Source organism: Vipera ursinii (assembly GCF_947247035.1).
Source record: "Vipera ursinii genome assembly, chromosome: 2".
In the NCBI taxonomy this organism is placed as follows: Eukaryota; Metazoa; Chordata; class Lepidosauria; order Squamata; family Viperidae; genus Vipera; species Vipera ursinii.
Window position 1 is genome coordinate 101,335,428 of NC_139513.1, and position 18,665 is coordinate 101,354,092.

The 18,665-nt window shown below is 41.6% G+C and overlaps 1 protein-coding gene across 5 annotated transcripts in view; it reads right to left on the minus strand.

Annotated features, from left to right (window-relative positions):
- Nucleotides 1-1,519: 1,519 nt before the first annotated feature.
- Nucleotides 1,520-18,665, minus strand: part of TENM2 (teneurin transmembrane protein 2) — a gene marked incomplete at its 5' end in the record, with an annotated part of 931,826 nt that continues 914,680 nt past the window's right edge. For all 5 annotated transcript variants that reach the window (XM_083351308.1, XM_083351307.1, XM_083351306.1 and 2 more), the window contains 4 exons: nucleotides 1,520-2,655; nucleotides 6,492-6,622; nucleotides 14,358-15,972; nucleotides 17,154-17,450. In XM_083351308.1, coding sequence (XP_083207434.1) covers nucleotides 1,894-2,655; nucleotides 6,492-6,622; nucleotides 14,358-15,972; nucleotides 17,154-17,450 — 2,805 coding nt within the window. In that variant the 3' untranslated portion in view covers nucleotides 1,520-1,893. The remainder of the gene's footprint in view (nucleotides 2,656-6,491; nucleotides 6,623-14,357; nucleotides 15,973-17,153; nucleotides 17,451-18,665) is intronic.

Genomic DNA, 18,665 nt, shown 5'->3' on the forward strand with positions numbered 1-18,665 from the left:
TGTGGAGAAAAGAAATGTATTCATTAAAGCACAATATTCAGAATTGGTTTTTAAATCATGAATAATACTTGAATTTAATTCCACATTAGTCAGATGCCATTTGAATTATTGCATCAGTTCTAGGAACCCTGCTTTTTAAAGTACATTTCAGAGGGGCTGTGCCAGGTTTAGAGAAGGCGATGAGGATGATCAGTGTAGTAGCAATCAAGAGAGATGGAAGGAACTGGGAATGTTTAGCTTTGAGAAGACTTAAAGAATGACTCAGCATTCTTCAAATACCTGAAAAGATGCCATACAGAAGAAAAATCCAGACTTGTTCTCCATAATTGCAGGATGTCAGGACATGGGACAATTGTTTTACATTACAGAAAGGCAGATTCCATATTGTATATTGACATTCTTTAGAATTTAGTAGTTCTATAGTTAATTACTTAGAAGTGAGTTGGGCTTTCTTTCATGGAATGCATCTGGCATAAATTAGATAATAATCCGCTGGGGATGCTTTAATTTGAATTCCTGCAGACTAAAGGGTTAAAATTAATGACCTTAATGTGTGTGTGTGTGTGTGTTTTGTGTATATACACCCACATCCCTTATAGCTGCAGTATATTGTTCTCTGTTGCATCTATGCAACATTCAGCATTTTAATGTAATTATTAGGATATTATAGATGTTTTTTCTATTATGCTTCTCGTTTGCTTCTAAAACAGAAGACATTAAATTTACAGGGGTTTTAGAGACTTTATTTATGTATAAACAATTTAAACACTTTGCCATAAATTATCTTTGCCTGTCTCTATTCTTTGCTTAGCAGCAAATTAAAATTAATATAAAAACTCAATGAACAATTCATACATGTATAATACAAAAAAGTTTTGTACCAAAGTTCTTATTAGACTTGTTTTTTTTATTTTTTTATTTATTTTTCTTAGTGACCATAATGTGATTGTCTCAGTTTCTTGACCAAACAAACACACTAATATTTTTTTCTTTTTAAAATCTGAAACAGTGATTGTGCCTTCTGGCGGATGTATGTACAGGGTGATCTGAATTGGTGCCCATTTGCAACAGTGTTAACACAATGCCCACAGCTCTACCAGAACTGACCAACAAACTACTGAATCTAAACAGACTACACCCTGCAACTGTGTTACTGTCCACAATGGAATCTTCAAAGACAAACAGAGTATGAAATTTATCAGTAGTGATTTATAGCCACAATTTCAAATTGAACTTTACACTTTGCCCTCTTTGAATAAGTTAACCTTAGGCCAGACATAAGCAGGGTCAGAGTGCAAGTTCAGATTTATATTCCTTAGTATATTTCTGTTCCTATTTCCAGTGCTCTGTTGCTCCTGTTCTCCTTTCTTCCAGTTGCTACACACAAATCACCCCAGAAGTCATGTATTAAATGCACCTGTATTTTGCTTTTAAATGAAAAAAACCTCAAGAATGTTTATCAAACAAGCAGCCTGAAGAATCTTTCTCATCAGCTGACTTAGTGGATGGTGGGTGGCCCTCTTAGACTTCTTGAACAAATTTGCTCACATGTGAATGGAGTGAGGTAATATAACATGAGGCCTTCTTTTTCAATCTTTTTTGTTGTGAAATTATTATTTTTTTCTTTAGACCCACAACAAGTGGGTAATATTTATGGGGTACTTTTGAACTTAAGTGACTTAAAAGTGTTCAGTCTGGCTTTAGTCCACTTCAGGATGTAGTTCTTAATCCTTCCAACAGCAGCATTTGACTCAAAAAATGTGAGCTCGCTTGCCACTCCTTATCCTAAAGCAGCTCAGCCGAGTGCCCCCGATGGTCTTCATCTCCTTAGGAGAGGAGATAACAGTTGTAACTACTGATTCATCCAGGCAAGGATGACAGCAGATTGATTGGTTACCTCTTTCCCATTTCATTCTGTCTTAAGAACTGGATGTTGCTGCTACTGTCTGCCAGCTCTGGATACTGCTCTACTGGGAGCACATAGTATCCTTCATACCCTTGGACTCTCCCTGTGCTCAAAAGCTGCTGCTTCTCTCCTTCCGTCCACAGGCGGCTCCCCTCTTTGCCATCCCGTGCCTTCTGTTGCTCTTTGGCCCAGGCTGACCCCAAAGCCCGCTGCCGAGCTTGGTCCAGAACTCTAGCCTTTTCTTCATCCTGAGTGTCTGGAGTCAGACCGTAACGTATGTTAATCAATAAAGTAGAATATTGGAATTCAACATTGGTAAACCTTCGAGTCCTTCCATTGATTAGGAGGGTTGGCTGGGACACTGTAACATTGACTCCACTGTCCAATACTTTGCGTCCACTTGTCATGGCTAGGGTGACAAGATCACCATCAGAGGAGCCAATCTTGACAAAATAATGGGTGTCTTTCCCCTCAATGCTATAGTGCATTTTGTCCAAGTAGTAAGCATTGTTAAGCACCGAAGCAATTTTTCGGCTGTCTTCCGTTGCAGTGCTTGAAATGCCGGTGGTTACCTTGCCTTCTTTCACAGCAAACATGATCCCTTTACCTATAATTGGAGTAGTGGTTGCAAACCAGTGACCTGCTTTCTCTCTACGATTGGCATGTAACCTTTTTGATATGACTTGTCCCTCAAGGGCCATGAAAGCTTGGTTGTGCCTCTCTGTTGTTTGCTGCATGCCGGTAATTAACTAAAAAATAAATAAAATACAAGGGAAAAGACATTATTGATAAATACAGACTGAAATTCTAATTTATTTAATTATGTCCAAAAATCATACTCACATACAGCAATCCGGTCAAATAAAAATGTTCTGAAAAAGTACTGAAATATAGCTTACCTTGAGTAGCCTTTAAAGGGAGTTTGCAAAATTCAGCTAATATAAAAACAATCATTGCTTTGCTTGCTTTCAAACCATTGTGAATGGTTTGAATGATGGGATGTAGTTGCATTGATAATTTGTGTTCAATTTCTAGTTCAATTTAAATTTTAAAGCTACGTTTTAAAGAAGCACACCAGGCACCAAACTGATGCCCTGATAGAGTTGTACAATGCAAATCTGAGCATTAATCTGATCAGTTTTTCAAATAGCTTCATATTTAGAACACTCTTCCTAAAGACATCCTCGTGCTTGTTTCAATCTGTATTTTATTCAAATTATTACATGACGTGCTTTGAACAATACTGATTTGCTGTTTTTAGTTTTTGTAATTAGATCATTTTATTTGAAAAAAAGTATATTTTATAAGTTGCCTTAGAGACAGCTTTGTTTTGTTCAAATTTAATGTTATCAAATTAAAGCATAGTTGTATAGTTGTACTTGCAAAATCTCCAAAATAATATTATAGATGTAGAAAAATGAAAACAAAAAAACATTTTAATTGGAACACTTACAAACAAACACTGCAACTCAGCTGTGTATTAGTTTAGCCTAAAAAAGAAAAAATGATAGTATATAATGTAGGGGTGGGTAATTAATTTTCCCAAAGGCTACATGAAAAAGTGGAACTCTTGTGCCCCCCTCACTTCCACCATGGGCTGGATAGAGCCAAAGGGCTGGATGTGATCCACAGGTTGTAAAATTACTTCGCTGCCCTCATTGCGTCCGCAGATAATCGCCCGGCGATTTAGTTTAGGGTGACTTGCTCCCTCCTTAATCAGGAGGCGAGGAAGGAGCCCTTACAGGGGCGGGCCGAGGAGTTTAGTCATTATCTGGTGGACAAAATCGCTCAGATTCGGGCCGGTTTGGACTCTGACTGGGCAGAGTCTGACGTGGAAGAAGCAAGCGGTCTTGAGAGTGTTATCTGGACTGAGTTCGATCCTGTGACCCCTGATGAGGTGGACAGGATTATGAAGAGGCTGAGCTCTACCACCTGTTTATTGGACCCGTGCCCCTCCTGGCTGGTTTATTCAGCTCGGGAGGAGACACAAGGCTGGTTCCAGGCAGTAATATCTGCTTCTTTGAGGGAGGGTGTTTTCTCGGCCGCCTTGAAGGAGGCGGTGGTGAGACCCCTTCTCAAGAAGCCTGCCCTGGATCCAGCGATTTTGAATAACTATTGTCCGGTCTCCAACCTTTTTAGCGAAGGTTGTTGAGAGTGTGGTAGCGCATCAGCTCCCTCTGTTCCTGGAGGAAACTGATTATCTTGAACCGTACCAATAGGGCTTCAGGCCCGGGTACAGCACGGAGACGGCATTGGTCGTGCTGGTGAATGATCTCTGGCGGGCTCGGGACAGGGGTTGTTCCTCTGTCCTAGTCCTATTAGACCTCTCAGTGGCTTTTGATACCATCGACCATGGTATCTTACTGCGACGTCTCAGGGGACTGGGAGTGGGGGGCACTGTTCTACAGTGGTTCTCCTACCTCCTGGGCCGTTCGCAGTCGGTGTTGACGGGAGGGCAGAGATCTGCCCTGAGGCCTCTTGTTTGTGGAGTTCCTCAGGTGTCGATCCTCTCTCCCCTCCTGTTCAACATCTATATGAAGCCGCTGGGTGAGATCATTCGTGGTTTCGGGGTGGGGTATTATCAGTACACTGATGATACCCAGCTTTTTCTTTCCACTCCGAACCAAGCCAGTGATGCCCTCGTCGTGATATCCCGTTGCCTGGAGGCGGTTCAGGTTTGGATGGGGAGAAACAGGCTTTGACTCAATCCTGCCAAGACTGAGTGGCTGTGCATACCGGCATCTCGGGTGAACCATTTTTGTCCATCGTTAACGATGGGGGGGTGAGGTGTTACCCCCTGCTGATAGGGCTCGTAACTTGGGTGTCCTCCTGGATTCACGGCTCAGTGTGGAAGATCATATAGGAGCCGTGACCAGGGGGGCTTTTGCCCAGGTTCGCCTGGTGCACCAGTTTGGACCGAGATGCCCTACGCACAGTCACTCATGCGCTCGTGACCTCCCGGTTAGACTACTGCAATGCTCTCTACATGGGGCTGCCCTTGAGGACCACTTGGAGGCTTCAGCTGGTGCAGAATGCAGCCGCACGAGTAGTAATGGGAGTTTCCCGATACTCTCATGTAACACCTCTTCTCCGCGAGCTACATTGGCTTCCGGTTGCCCTCTGGGTGAGATTCAAGGTGCTGGCGATGACCTATAAAGCCCTAAATGGCACGGGTTCAGATTATCTCAGGGAGCACCTGCTGCCAGCATCAGCCTCCCATCGTCCTGTGCGCTCCCACAGGGAGGGCATCCTTAGGGTTCCGCCGGTTAGGGAATGCCGGCAGGTGATTCCAAGGGGGAGAGCATTCTCTGTGGGCGCGCCTGCCCTATGGAATAAACTGCTGGTGGAACTTCGGACTGCCCCGGACCTTCGCTCGTTTCACCAGGACCTGAAAACTTGGTTATTTGATCTTTCTGGCCTGGACTGAGGGGATTTTAATTTAACGTTAAATTTTAAATTTTAATTTGTTTTAATTGTGGGCTAGTCTTAATTTAATTCTATTTTAATTGTATTTATTTGTATTGTTTTAATTCGCCCTGTAAACCGCCCTGAGTCCTTCGGGAATAGGGTGGTATATAAAATCAATCAATCAATCAATCAATCAATCAATCAATCAATCAAAGAAAGAAAGAGAGAGAAAGAGAGAAAGAGAGAGAGAGAAAGAAAGAAAGAAAGAGAGAGAGAGAGAGAGAGAAAGAGAGAGAGAGAAAGAAAGAAAGAAAGAAAGAAAGAAAGAAAGAAAGAAAAAGAAAGCCCAGGTCTAGTACAATGCATAGAATTATGGACAATGTGAAAAAAAGTATTTTTCACAACAGTTCTAGTGAAATTATTGATAAGAGTAATAGCTAAGATTTTTGTGTACTACATAATTAACAGATAGAATTTGTTTCACAAGATGTAACTGCCTAGTTTAAAAATTGTATGGACAATTTTATGGAAGTTAAGATTATCAATACTATTAATAAAAACCAGTGTTGTACAGACCAATTAATGAGACGAGCATATCATGAAATAATCTGCACAGACTTCGTAAAAACTAATGTATGATCATTTCAGATCAAAGATCTCATAGAATTCATTTAACAGTAAAGCCATTTTAGCTATTGTTTGCTTGGTAAGCTATAATGATTTTTTTTTAACATACAACATTCAGCCATGATAATTCGGCAGCACTGGTTATTGCCTCTTATTGTTCTGACAGAGCTGAGATATAAAGATACAAACGTTGTCTGCTATTACAAGATCATTGGGGGAGAGGAGCTCTTTAATCATAGCTAATGTAATATTTCAAATATAAATATCAAAAGATCTTATGCTGGAATTCTATTTCAGCTGTCCTTGTTATTGTTAACTTTACAAAACCATAGGGCCAGGCAAAGCATTCCAATCTCCCTTTCACAAAAAGCATTGGCATGACCAGTGCTTTCTTCTCATTCTCCTGATGTTAAGGAATGGATACAAGACGTGTTTGTTGTCATATCTTGAAATGTCTTTAAATTCTACAAAATTAAAAAATGCCTATGACATTCACAGAGCACCCCTAGATTGCAAACCCAAAATGTAGCTACAGAAAGTCACTGCTTACCTGACCGTGTTCACATGCCTGCGATTCCGACAGTTCATAAGGAGGTGGTACGAAGTACATTTTTGCTCTTGGGAAACCAGGTATAATGTTGCTGAGTTGAAAGCCAAACATCACTAGCCAGCTTTTCACATCTAAGAATCAAATAAGCACATTTAGGAAAGGTGAATATTTATTTATTTATTTATTTGTTTGTTTTTATAAACCGCCCTTCTCCCGGGGGACTCGGGGCGGTGTACAGAGTAAGGTAGGTAAACATAAAGAAACAGTACTGAAAAAACAATAATCAAAACAAACTGGGACCCCAATTAAAGCTATCAGGCCAGGCCGGACTGCTGGAACAAGTAAGTCTTTAAGTCGCGCCGGAAGGTGCGGAGGTCGGGGGTCATCCGGATTTCAGTTGGTAAGCAGTTCCAGAGGGCTGGCGCACCCACTGACAATGCCCTCCCCCTGGGGGGCACCAGCCGACATTCCTTGAGCGGTGGCACCCTGAGGAGGCCCTCTCTGTGGGAGCGCACAGGGCGGTGGGGTGTTGACATTGGCAGAAGGTGCTCCCGTAGGTAGTCCGGACCCAAGCCATGTAGGGCTTTGTATGTCATTGTTAGCACCTTGAACTTCACTCGGAAGGCAACCGGAAGCCAGTGCAGTGCATGGAGGAGAGGTGTGATATGGGAGTATCGGGAGGCTCCCAAAAGTGTCCGTGCCGCTGCACTTTGCACCAGTTGAAGCTTCCGAGTGGATCTCAAGGGCAGCCCCATGTAGAGAGCGTTACAGTAGTCTAGGCGAGAGGTCACAAGGGCATGGGTGACTGTACGTAAGGCATCCAGGTCCAGATAAGGCCGTAGTTGGCGCACCAGTCGAACCTGGGAGAAGGCCCCCTTGGTCACAGCTCCTATGTGATCTTCCAGGAATAGCTGTGAGTCTAGGAGGACACCCAGGTTGCGGGCCCTATCAACAGGGGGTAGTAACTCATCCCCGATGTTAAGGGGTGGGATGCTCTGAGTATCCTGGCTTGCCGGTACGTACAGCCATTCAGTCTTGTCCGGGTTCAATTGAAGCCTGTTCCTCCCCATCCATTCCCGGACCGCTTTCAGGCAGCGGGACATCACGTCGAGGGCATCACTGATGCTGTTTGGAGTTGAGATGAAAAGCTGGGTGTCATCAGCATACTGATGGTACCCTACTCCAAAGCTACGAATGATCTCGCCCAGCGGCTTCATGTAGATGTTGAACAGGAGAGGCGAGAGGACCGACCCCTGAGGGATTCCGCAAACGAGAGGCCTCGGGGTCGACCTCTGTCCCCCTGCCAGCACCGACTGCGAGCGACCCTGGAGAAAGGAGGAGAACCAACACAGAACCGTGCCTCCCACTCCCAGTCCCCTGAGGCGCCACAGCAAGATACCATGGTCGATGGTATCGAAAGCCGCCGAAAGGTCTAATAAGACTAGGAAAGAGGAATGGCCCCTGTCCCGGGCTCTCCAGAGATCATTCATCAGAGCGACCAATGCCGTCTCCGTGCTGTAGCCCGGCCTGAAGCCCGATTGGCACGGGTCTAGATAAACCGCTTCATCCAGGATCTGAGGAAGTTGGTGCGCCACCACGCTCTCAACAACCTTCGCAAGGAAGCGAAGATTGGAGACTGGACGAAAGTTATTCAATGAGGATGGGTCCAAGGTGGGCTTCTTGAGGAGAGGTCTCACCACCGCCTCCTTCAAGGCGGTGGGGAAGTGACCCTCACTCAGAGAAGCAGAGATGACCGCCAGGAACCAGCCTCGTGTCCCCTCTCGAGCCGCATAAGCCAGCCAGGAAGGGCACGGTCCAGTAAGCATGTGGAGGAGCTCAACCTCCTCATTATCCTGTCCACTTCCTTAGGAGTCACAGGATCAAATTCCTCCCAGATGACATCGACAAGACTGTCCATGTCTTGTTCTTCCAACTCTGCCCAGTTGGAGTCCAGGCCGGTTCGAATCCGAGCAATTTTATCCAACAGATATTGACCGAATTCCTCAGCTCGACCCTGCAAGGGTTCCTCCCTCACCTCTTGGTTCAGTAGGGAGCGAGTCACCCTGAACAAGGTAGCCGGGCGATTATCTGCGGACGCGATGAGGGTGGAAAAGTAGTTGGATTTTGCCACCCTTATCGCAGCGAGATAAGACCTGGTGAGGATTCTTAATCGCAATCGGTCGGATTCGGATCGACTGGATCTCCAACGGCTCTCTAGGCCCCGTCTCCGACGCTTCATCTCCCAGAGCTCCACAGTGAACCATGGGGCTCGCTGGGATCTGCGCCGGGTCAGAGGCCGCAGGGGTACAACTCGGTCCAGAGCCTCCGTGGCTGCCTTTTCCCAGGCTTCCACTAAGGCATCCGCCGAGCTGTGAGCAGGGAGTGCATGTGCATCCCCAAGCGCTGGCTGGAACCTATCAGGGTCCATTAGGCGCCTAGGGCGGTACCATCTGGTTGGCACCGTGCACCCACGGCGGGGGGTGGCAAAGGGGAAGTCTAGCCGTAGGAGGTGATGATCGGTCCATGACAGGGGCGAAACAGTCGTGGTACCCCCACCGATATCATCACGCCACTGTCCAGACAAGAACACCAAGTCTGGGGTGTGGCCTCCCTCATGAGTCGGTCCAGAAATTATTTGCGACAGGTCCATGGCCGCCATGGAAGCCATGAACTCCCGAGCCAGTTCGGATGATCCTCCCAGGGACGGTAGGTTAAAGTCGCCCAAGACCATGAGTTTTGGGAATTCAACCACCAACTCTGAGAGGACATCGAGTAGCTTGGGCAGGGCTGCCGCTGCACGATTAGGTAGTAGGTACGCCAGCAGCAGGCCCAACTGCGCCCCCGGGCCGTATCTCAGAAGGAGAGACTCACACCCGACTATCTGAGGGACGGTGGTCTCTCGCGGGCTAAGGGATTCCCTGATGATAACTGCCACTCCCCCGCCCCTCCCATGGGTCCGAGGCTGGTGTAGCACCTGGAAACCTGGCAGGCAGAGGTCAACCAGAGGGACACCACCCTCTGGGCCCAGCCAGGTTTCCGTGATGCAAGCCAGGTCCGCGTGCTCGCTCTCCACTAGGTCACGAACGAGGTGAGCCTTGTTAGCTACGGACCTGGCATTCAGGTAGACCAGCCTTAGCATAGGAGGCTGCACACCTTCGCTCCCGGGTCCTCCAGGGAAGTACAGAGGGTCGGAGCGTCTCACCGCTTGTACAGAGCGGAGATGACACTCCCGGTGACGATACGGCCCTCTGTTTGTGCACCTTCTATGGCTAGTAAACAGTAGTAGAATTGAGTCCGGGCCTACTTATAAAGCCAGGATGGGATCCGAAGCATTTTTCTCGACAATTTTGATGATAAAAGGGTTCCAAAAAGTAAAACGATAGATGGTGCATCATTGCTACAAAGAAGCAGATCATTGATAGGAGAGGTTTTTCTGAGTTTTGGCAAGTAAAATGCTTAGAATGATTTTTAAATAGAAAGTCATCATAAAGAAAAGAAAAAAAGTATGCTATAGCTATCACCCCCATCAATCAATATGTAAAACATTATTTATTGCATTCTAGTATCTGTGGTACAGTGCAGGTAGTCCTTGACTTGTGACCACAATTGAGCCCAAAATTTATGTTGATAAGTGAAATATTTGTTAACTGAGATTTGCCCCATTTTACAACCAGTATTGCTACAGCTGTTAAGTGAATCACTGCAGTTATTAAGCTAGTAACACGGTTGTTAAGTGAATCTGGCTTCCCTATTGACTTTGTCAGAAGTTTGCAAAAGGGGACCACATGTCCCTGGGACACTGCAGCCGTCATAAATATGAATCAGTTGCCAAGCGTCTGAATTTTGATCATGTGACTTTGGTGATGCTGCAACAATCGTAAAGGTGAAAAACGGGCATAAATCACTTTTTCAGTTCTGTTGTAACTGATCACTAAACAAACTGCTGTAAGTCGAGGACTATGTATTAGCTTTCAGGTTTTTTTTTCAATTTCAGCTAATCTAATAGGAAATAAAAGGAAGGAAGGAGAATAGCAGAGCCTTTTTCAGGATTCATGTTCTGCTTTGCATAAGAAAAGGAAGAGCTTCTTTTCTTGGTAAATGGGTGTCAGATGTCACCATGGGTTGGGTATGGAAGGCCATGGCAAAAGGAGAGGAAAAAGCAGTAAGGCAAGATTAATAATTTGGGGTCGAGGAAACAATAATTTTATGGAAAGCTATAAGAAGTATTAGTTAAGAAAACATGATGACCAACTAACTATCCAAGCCTGATTCCCTCTAGATGTGTTGGACGATTTCCATATTTTTCAGCCAGGATGGCCAAAATGGATGTTAAATGTAGATTGTTCTTCTTTGGAGAAGCACCAAAAAACATTTGTTGGATAGATTTCTTAATCTTTTTCATTCCATCTATTTTCACACATTGCTTCGGTAGCAGCTGCATCATAGGCTGGTAGAATCTGACTCAAGATTTTTGGGATATGTAAGTGTGTGTGTGTATGTATGCATGTATGTATACGTGTATACACACACACACACACACACACACACACACACATATATATATATATATATGGATCTTTGGTTATTCGGGTTTTTCCCTGCGTAGAACTAAAGGTGTAGGGGCGACGTTTCGACGGAATCCCATCCGTCATCATCAGGCTAGACTATATCCTAGACACCATGGAGGATACAATTCTTATTAAAGATTTCCCCAACTCTGATAATTTATGTTTTAACTTTTTTGAAATATAATTCATTTTGCTTAGTTTTTTGTAAATTACAGTAGCTGCATGAATGGGAATACTTCTTTTTCTTCAAAAAAATTAAGACATGTACCACATACTATTCTGAAAAAAGTTTTATTGAATAGCTGTTAATTTTTTTTCTTTGGAAGCACTCCTAAATAACTTAGCACTAAGTGGCAAATTAATACCAACAGAGTAGAATATTTACATGACATGTGGAAGGAATCATTATTTTAAATTTTAAGAAAGCTTTCCCCATTTTAGCATGACAGCTGGCACTGGGAAATTAGTGTCCATATGTACTCAAATTAAAATAAAAGTGTATTATCTATTTATAAATAAATAACATGGAAACTATTTCAATAAATTATTCACTCTTGCAAGATTTCAGATGAAAATATGTGAGATCTCAGATGTGAGCTTGTAAAAAACAATAGCCCATTTTAAATTTGTTTAATTTGTTTAAATTTGTTTGGGGGACTGGAGGTTAAAACTTATGAAGAAGAGTTGCAAGAATTGGGTATGTCTAGTTTAATGAAGAGAAGGAGAGGGGGGACATGATAGCAGTGTTCCAATATCTCAGGGATTGCCACAAAGAAGAGGGAGTCAAGCTATTTTCCAAAGCACCTGAAAGCAAGACAAGAAGCAACGGATGGAAACTAACCAAAGAGAGAAGCAACCTAGAACTAAGCAGAAATTTTCTGAAAGTTAGAACAATTAATCAGTGGAAGGACTTGCCTGTGGGTGCTCCAAGACTGCAGATTTTTTTTAGAAGCGATTTGTCTGAAATGATATAGGGCAGACATGTCAAACAAAAGGGCCGGGGGCCGGATCCGGCCCGCGAAGTGGTTTCATGTGGCCGGCGAAGCCATCCTGGAATACAGTAAGGGAACAGCCCCCGCTGCCTTGGCCCTGGCCCAGAGACCCTCCTTCTGCCAGAGAGCCTCAGATCTGTCCCACTCCTGCCCAGGCCCCCATAGGCCCCCTTGATGCGAATGATGTAGAGCTGGTCACGCCCACCCAGTAGGCCATACGCACTCTAGCCATGCCCACCCAGTAGGCCACGCCCACCCTGGCCATACCCACCCAGCCCCCTGAGGCAACCGCAATGCTGAGGCGGCCCTCAATGAAATTGAGTTTGACACCCCTGATATAGGGTTTTCTGCATGAGCAGAGGTTTGGAGTAGAAGAGCTCCAAGCTCCCTCCCAACTCTGAGATTCTGTGAATGAGTTTTTGGGTAAGGAGATGTCCATGCCTAAGAACATTTCTAGTCTCTGGACTATGCAATAGCTATACGAGCCTTGAGTGAGTTTCAGTGCAGATCAAAGGCACTTTACCCTACCAATACAGATTCTTACCAGCTTGATTTGATCCCTGATCTGCTTTAGGATGTGGATAAATTTCATTTTCATTATAGTCACTCTGTTATTAGAAGCCTACTTAATTTCTCTTTCTTTCATCATTTTAGAAGGATGGACTCACTGGAGAAGAGCCTAATGCTGGGAAAGGTTGAGGGCAAGAGAAGAAGGAGACGACAGAGAATGAGGTGGCTGGATGGAGTCACTGAAGCAGTAGGCGTGAGCTTAAATGGACTCCAGAAGATGGTAGAGGACAGGAAGGCCTGGAGGAATGTTGTCCATAAGGTCACGATGGGTCGGACACAACTTCGCAACTAACAACAACAAAAGTCCCAACAACCATTCTAACAAGGACTTGGAACTTTATCAACATGGTAGCATAAAAACTCATTTTTTTCCCCTGAGAGGACATATCTGTTTAGAGGACTTCTGTAAACATACATTATTTATCAGGTTTGCTAATTTGAAGACCACTGAAATGGGCAAAGTGTTTCTCTTGTTGGATACATCATCTCTGTCCAAACAATTTTTTTTCTTCATAGTGCAGAATAAAGGAGGTTTCAATTGGTGTCTTCCTTTATTCTGCTTCTATGTACCTAAAAGGGGCTACGGCTGAAATGAACAAAGGCCATTTCCTTTGAGACACTCCATGCTTATTACCAGTATTGTTTTCAGCGGCCCTGAAAAATTGTGTGCCTTTTAATAGAAATATAGATGGTTGATATTAAGTCCTCTTGCCCATTGTTTATTTTTCTGTTCCTTCTATGCCTGCCTTTTATTCTGTTTTGCCAGTAAATTATTTTGATGTTTACTAATATTTAATAAATAAATATCAAGTTATACTTTTGCAGGGTGAACTGAATAGTATGCTTGCTTGCTGTGACCTGAGTATAGAGATTAGAGTTTGAGTTTGATTAAAAACTAAACTGGAAATTACCCACAGTTATTTTCAGAGTCTAAATCCAAACCAAAAAATGTTTCCAAGTAATAGAGAAAACACATCATTTCATTTTATTTTTGTTATTGAATTCAAATCTTTGAGCTTAACCCAGAGATTAGGATTTCCTTTTGCTTCTGCACCTTCAATAAGAGCTGTCAGCTCTGACCACTTTCCCTGCTCTCTTCTTTCTCAGTTGGGGAAGGCAAATCAACTCCTACCCAGAACACTGCAACCTATCACTACCGGTATACAAACCACTGGCTGACAAACATTAAACCATATGCTAACTCTTTACAACACAATTTATCTCAAAGCACTGCTAAATCCCCCTGAATTAAATGGCTGTACATAACAGAAGAAGCAACAGGATTGCATGTGCAAATTGGTGCAAAGTATGTTTATAAAACCTCCTAACCTTTAGCATTTTACGTTGCTAAGGTTAATTCACATACATGAAATGTGATTCTTCTGCTCAATCCAGAAGATAATCCCATGTAATTCTACCTGATTACATGGGAATATCTTGATGCGTATCTAATCCTTGTGTCTTACTTTAAAAAAAATACATATAATCATGTGTGCTTAAGTCCAACTGTTTTTAGCTGATCTTAAACCCACAGGACCAAATGCAGGATTACATTATCATTGTTCGAAAACAAAGGAGTTGGTTTATTAAGCAGTGCAATCTTCTTCCTAATCTGCTCAAAATGAAGAATTTTGAGTCTGTACTTGATATTAAATGAGTTTCCTAAGAGCAAAATAGCATTCTTACATCTTTTTTACAACGTTCCTTAGATTTCCAGACTATTAATTATTTCTCACCTGTCACATAGTTCTTTAAATCCAGTTCATTGCTGAGAGGATTGTTGCTCTTGAACATATACAAGTTGAATGGGGCAGGTTCCTTACCAACATTTTTCCACATAGTATAATCAGGAGAGGTCCAACGTCCAGCCAAAACATCATAATCTCTTTGAGTAAAATGGACCAGTTTTGTTAAGGGATCATATAGCCCTCCATGAAATCCAATGACTATTTGGAAGTCAGGATTAGAATCATGATAGATCTCCCCATAGGCTGTGTATTGCAGTTGCTTGATCATTAGACCGTTGATACTGAAAACTGCCAGTGGTGTACCCGTATTATCCGAGGCAACATAATATTCTTCTCCACTGCTGCTTTCCATTGCAAAAAGATGACCTTGCAGATCATAGTACAGAGAGGTAATTTCTGAATTTGAGTGGTTATACACATGTGTTATCCTAGTTGGGTTGTGAAGGTCAGCATAAAAATATTGAAGGTGATGTCCCAAGTTATTTTTGTAAGAAGCTCGTCTTCCTAATCCATCGTAACGGTATTGAACACTCCATCCATTTGCTTTATTATAAGCTCTTGTTAAGAGGCCCTTGGAATTGTACTCAAATACGTCGGAACCTCTTTGACACAGAAAACCATCATCATCAATTTTATACTGTATATCACCTAGTCGTGTAATTCTATCTCTTAGATCATAGCGCAGTGGCATCAATCGGATACTGTTCCCAGGATTCAAGAGATGCAAGTTGCCATTTAGATCATAACTGTAACGCCAGTTTGGTCTGTCATTGACTGCCACACTCTGGAGCTGTCCGTCTCCATCATAATCATATGTATATTTAGTTGTATTGGCATAAGGCCCAAGCTTTAATTCTCTCTTAGTTACCCTTCCCATGCTGTCATATTGCACTGTCATCCAGTACATAAGTGATCGGAACATTTCATACTGAACTTCTTTAATCCGTCCATGTGTATCAAAATGTTTGCTCAGTGTCATTACAGCCGTAGTGATTATTTGATTTATATCATAATAGATTACCCCAAATTTGCCAAAGTGCTCTACTTTGCCTGAGATTTCATCATAACGATAGAGGTCAACTGGAAGAGGGATCTCACTTATTATAGGCTTGATGCTAGCTATTCGAAAACTATTATCATGATAGGTATAATCAAACCTAGCATTGACCATACCTTCTTCAGAGAATCTGTAAATCTGTTTGTCAACCAGAGGGCCAATTTTACGATAGCGGATGGTGCAAGAAAAGCCCCCACTCTGTAGGTTGACCATCTTCAGAACTCCAGTAGTTTCATCATATCCAAAAGTCACTGCTGTGCTGTCATACACAATCTCCGACAACTTGGATAACTTCCCGTATTTGTAGAAAACTTGCCGACCAGTTCCTAAAAAAGATGTTTTCAAAATCCTTCCATCATCGCTGTAATCAAAAATCACTGAAGCATTACTTTCAGGTGGGTTATAAATATTTCGAATATAGCCGATTGAGGTGTGAGTGCTCATGCTGTGTCGAGCTATACTTGGCATAGTGACAGCATGCAGCCGATCTGAAGAGTCATATTCAAAGATGTACTGCCGCTGACTTTGAAGGAGTAGCACCATAGACTATTGAAAAAAACAAAATCATATTTTTATGGTTTTTTTTATAAAAAATATATAAGATGGGTATCACAATACAACACAAATCATTAAGGATTCCTTCTTATACATGACAGTTACAGCTATTGCTGCTATAAACATTTTAATGTATATGGCTATTAATTAATTTGGGAGTGAAAACCCTCCCACACTTAATTGATACACAACTATAAAATAAATAATAGTGCATCCTCTTCTCTTCTATACCACTAGGCTTATAAAGAAATGTTAAACTTCATATTGACTTCATTTTCACAAATTGGTTTGCTTGCTAGGATAATTGTATGCAGGCACTATACTATGTTGTACACTATGCTGATATCACACTAAAGAATGCCACAATATTAAGCACACCTGTAAGAGTGCATTGGATTTACTGTGATTTTTTTTAGCATAAAAAGACTTGCAGTTCATTGCAAAGGCACACATAGAACCTGGAAAGTTTGATCACACAATGAGTTACCTCATTGAAATTTAATTAGCAAAGTTCATATGTAAGGGTTACTCACTGCCTGTTGGCTCAAAAAAATCTGATTGTGGCAAACTATTCTTAAAATAGGATTTCTTCCAGTTCTTAAAAAGAAGCTGGTTCTTGCAAGAACTGACCTCACTTCATTTTAAACCAAAATCAAAGGATTTGTATTTTAAGGTTTCCAAACAGAGTATTTTACCTTATATAATTATTCAATGTTGTCTATTTCATAACATTGCAGAGATATTAAAAGTTACAGTTTTAAACATCTTCATTAAACATTAAACTCCATTGGATTAATCAGTCTGCATGTCTATCTAAAAGAATCTATAATCAAACAATCTTTTTTTTTTACCAGCAAACCAATCAAAAGAATGTGCAGCTGAGTTCTTCAGAACTAGGCAAAAAGGAGAAGCAAATAATTCAGAAATAGGATGGGCACAAATTATTTAAATTTAGTCCTAAGATTGAAGGTACAGTGCATTGATCAGTAGTTGTGCTAGCATTAGCTTATATCTAGCATTTAGGAATGAATACTTTGCTTAAATTCTTAAAATTACAAAGGCATCTCAATTACGATTTTTGAATTGTTTGACGTATAGATATGTATGCTGGCATCAGTAAATCCCAAACTTCAGCTAATGCAGGACTGTAGGTCATACCAACAATTACCTACTTTTTCTAAGTATGTATAACTCCACACTTTTCCATCAGCAAACATGCGTGCAATAATCCTGCCTTGTTTGTCAATCTCTGTTCTTTCACTCATGGCACCACGCTGAAGCCCAGCCAATCGTCCATTTGAAAAATAAGAGACATTCACAGCAGCAAGTCCACTGCTGGGTAGCCAGAGAAAAGGGCGTCCAAGCTGATCGTAAATAATACGAAGTGTAAACTTCCGGTGATCATCATATATTTTCTCTGTACGAATGTTCCGATCATAATCAATCGACAGCAAATTTCTTCCATGGACCTAATTAAAGGAAAATTATTAACATTAATATACTGCTACACAACACACACACACACACACACACACACACACACATATATACCCGAATATATATATATACCCGAATAACCAAAGATCCATATATATATATATATATATATATATATATATATATATATATATATATATATATATATATATATATATAATGTAAATTTTTTTAACAAAGAATAAAGGGAGACCTTGTTAGCAAGCCAAAAAAATTTACACAAATATGAGTTGCCACTGCTGTGGCTACTGCCTGTAGATGGCCTTGGGCTAGGCTGAAACGGAATAATAAGATTTGTCCCGTGTTTGGGACGTAAGCAAGTGCATTCTAAATACTTAACAAACATTTAAAACATATACACACACATATACACACACATATCATAGAAGAAGCATTTGGTAGGTTTGATTAAATTGTGCTGGGTTCTGCAAAAAGCTACTCTTGTTTGTTCACTGTAGAAAAATTCAGTCACACATTAAAATTGTGCCTACCAACATATTGGGATTTGACCCGCCAAACTGCCGACCTTCTGATCAACAAGCTCAGCATCCTAACCCACTGAGCCACCACATCCATACATACAAGAATGCAATAAATATTTTTATCTTAGAAGTAGGTCCCACTGTATTCAGTTCCCAGTGACTTTAAGACTGTTATTTTCATCTCAATATGCTGTACAATGCAACAAAGCAAGCAATTAATGCTGAATAATTTGTATTCAGTGCAAATTTGAGAATACAGTTTTTAACATAAGTTAATAACTAGTAGATAAATGCACTAATATAAATAAACATATCTATTTAAAGATAAAACTTTAGCTCAGTACAATAAAGTTTAAAAAACTGAGTAAAATCAGATCACAGAAATATTAGAACATAATACAAATAGAGATTAAACAGTCAGCAATCAGGATGAACAAGATAGTCCTTGAATTCTAGTTATAAATCCTGTGGAACTACTGCTAAAAATGTTTTGCAGAATTAATAATCTGTGTGAAAAGCCTTAACTACCAACTTTAAAGGTGTGTGAATGATTTGACAAAGACAACTTAAAGATTTCTTCCTAGTGAGGCTGCTAATTTTTAAAAAAATATGCATTATGGTACACATATTAGTAAAAGATAACTTACATTTATAAACCAATAAAACTTTTTTTCTGGCCTAGGCAGAAAATAAACTCAAAAGATT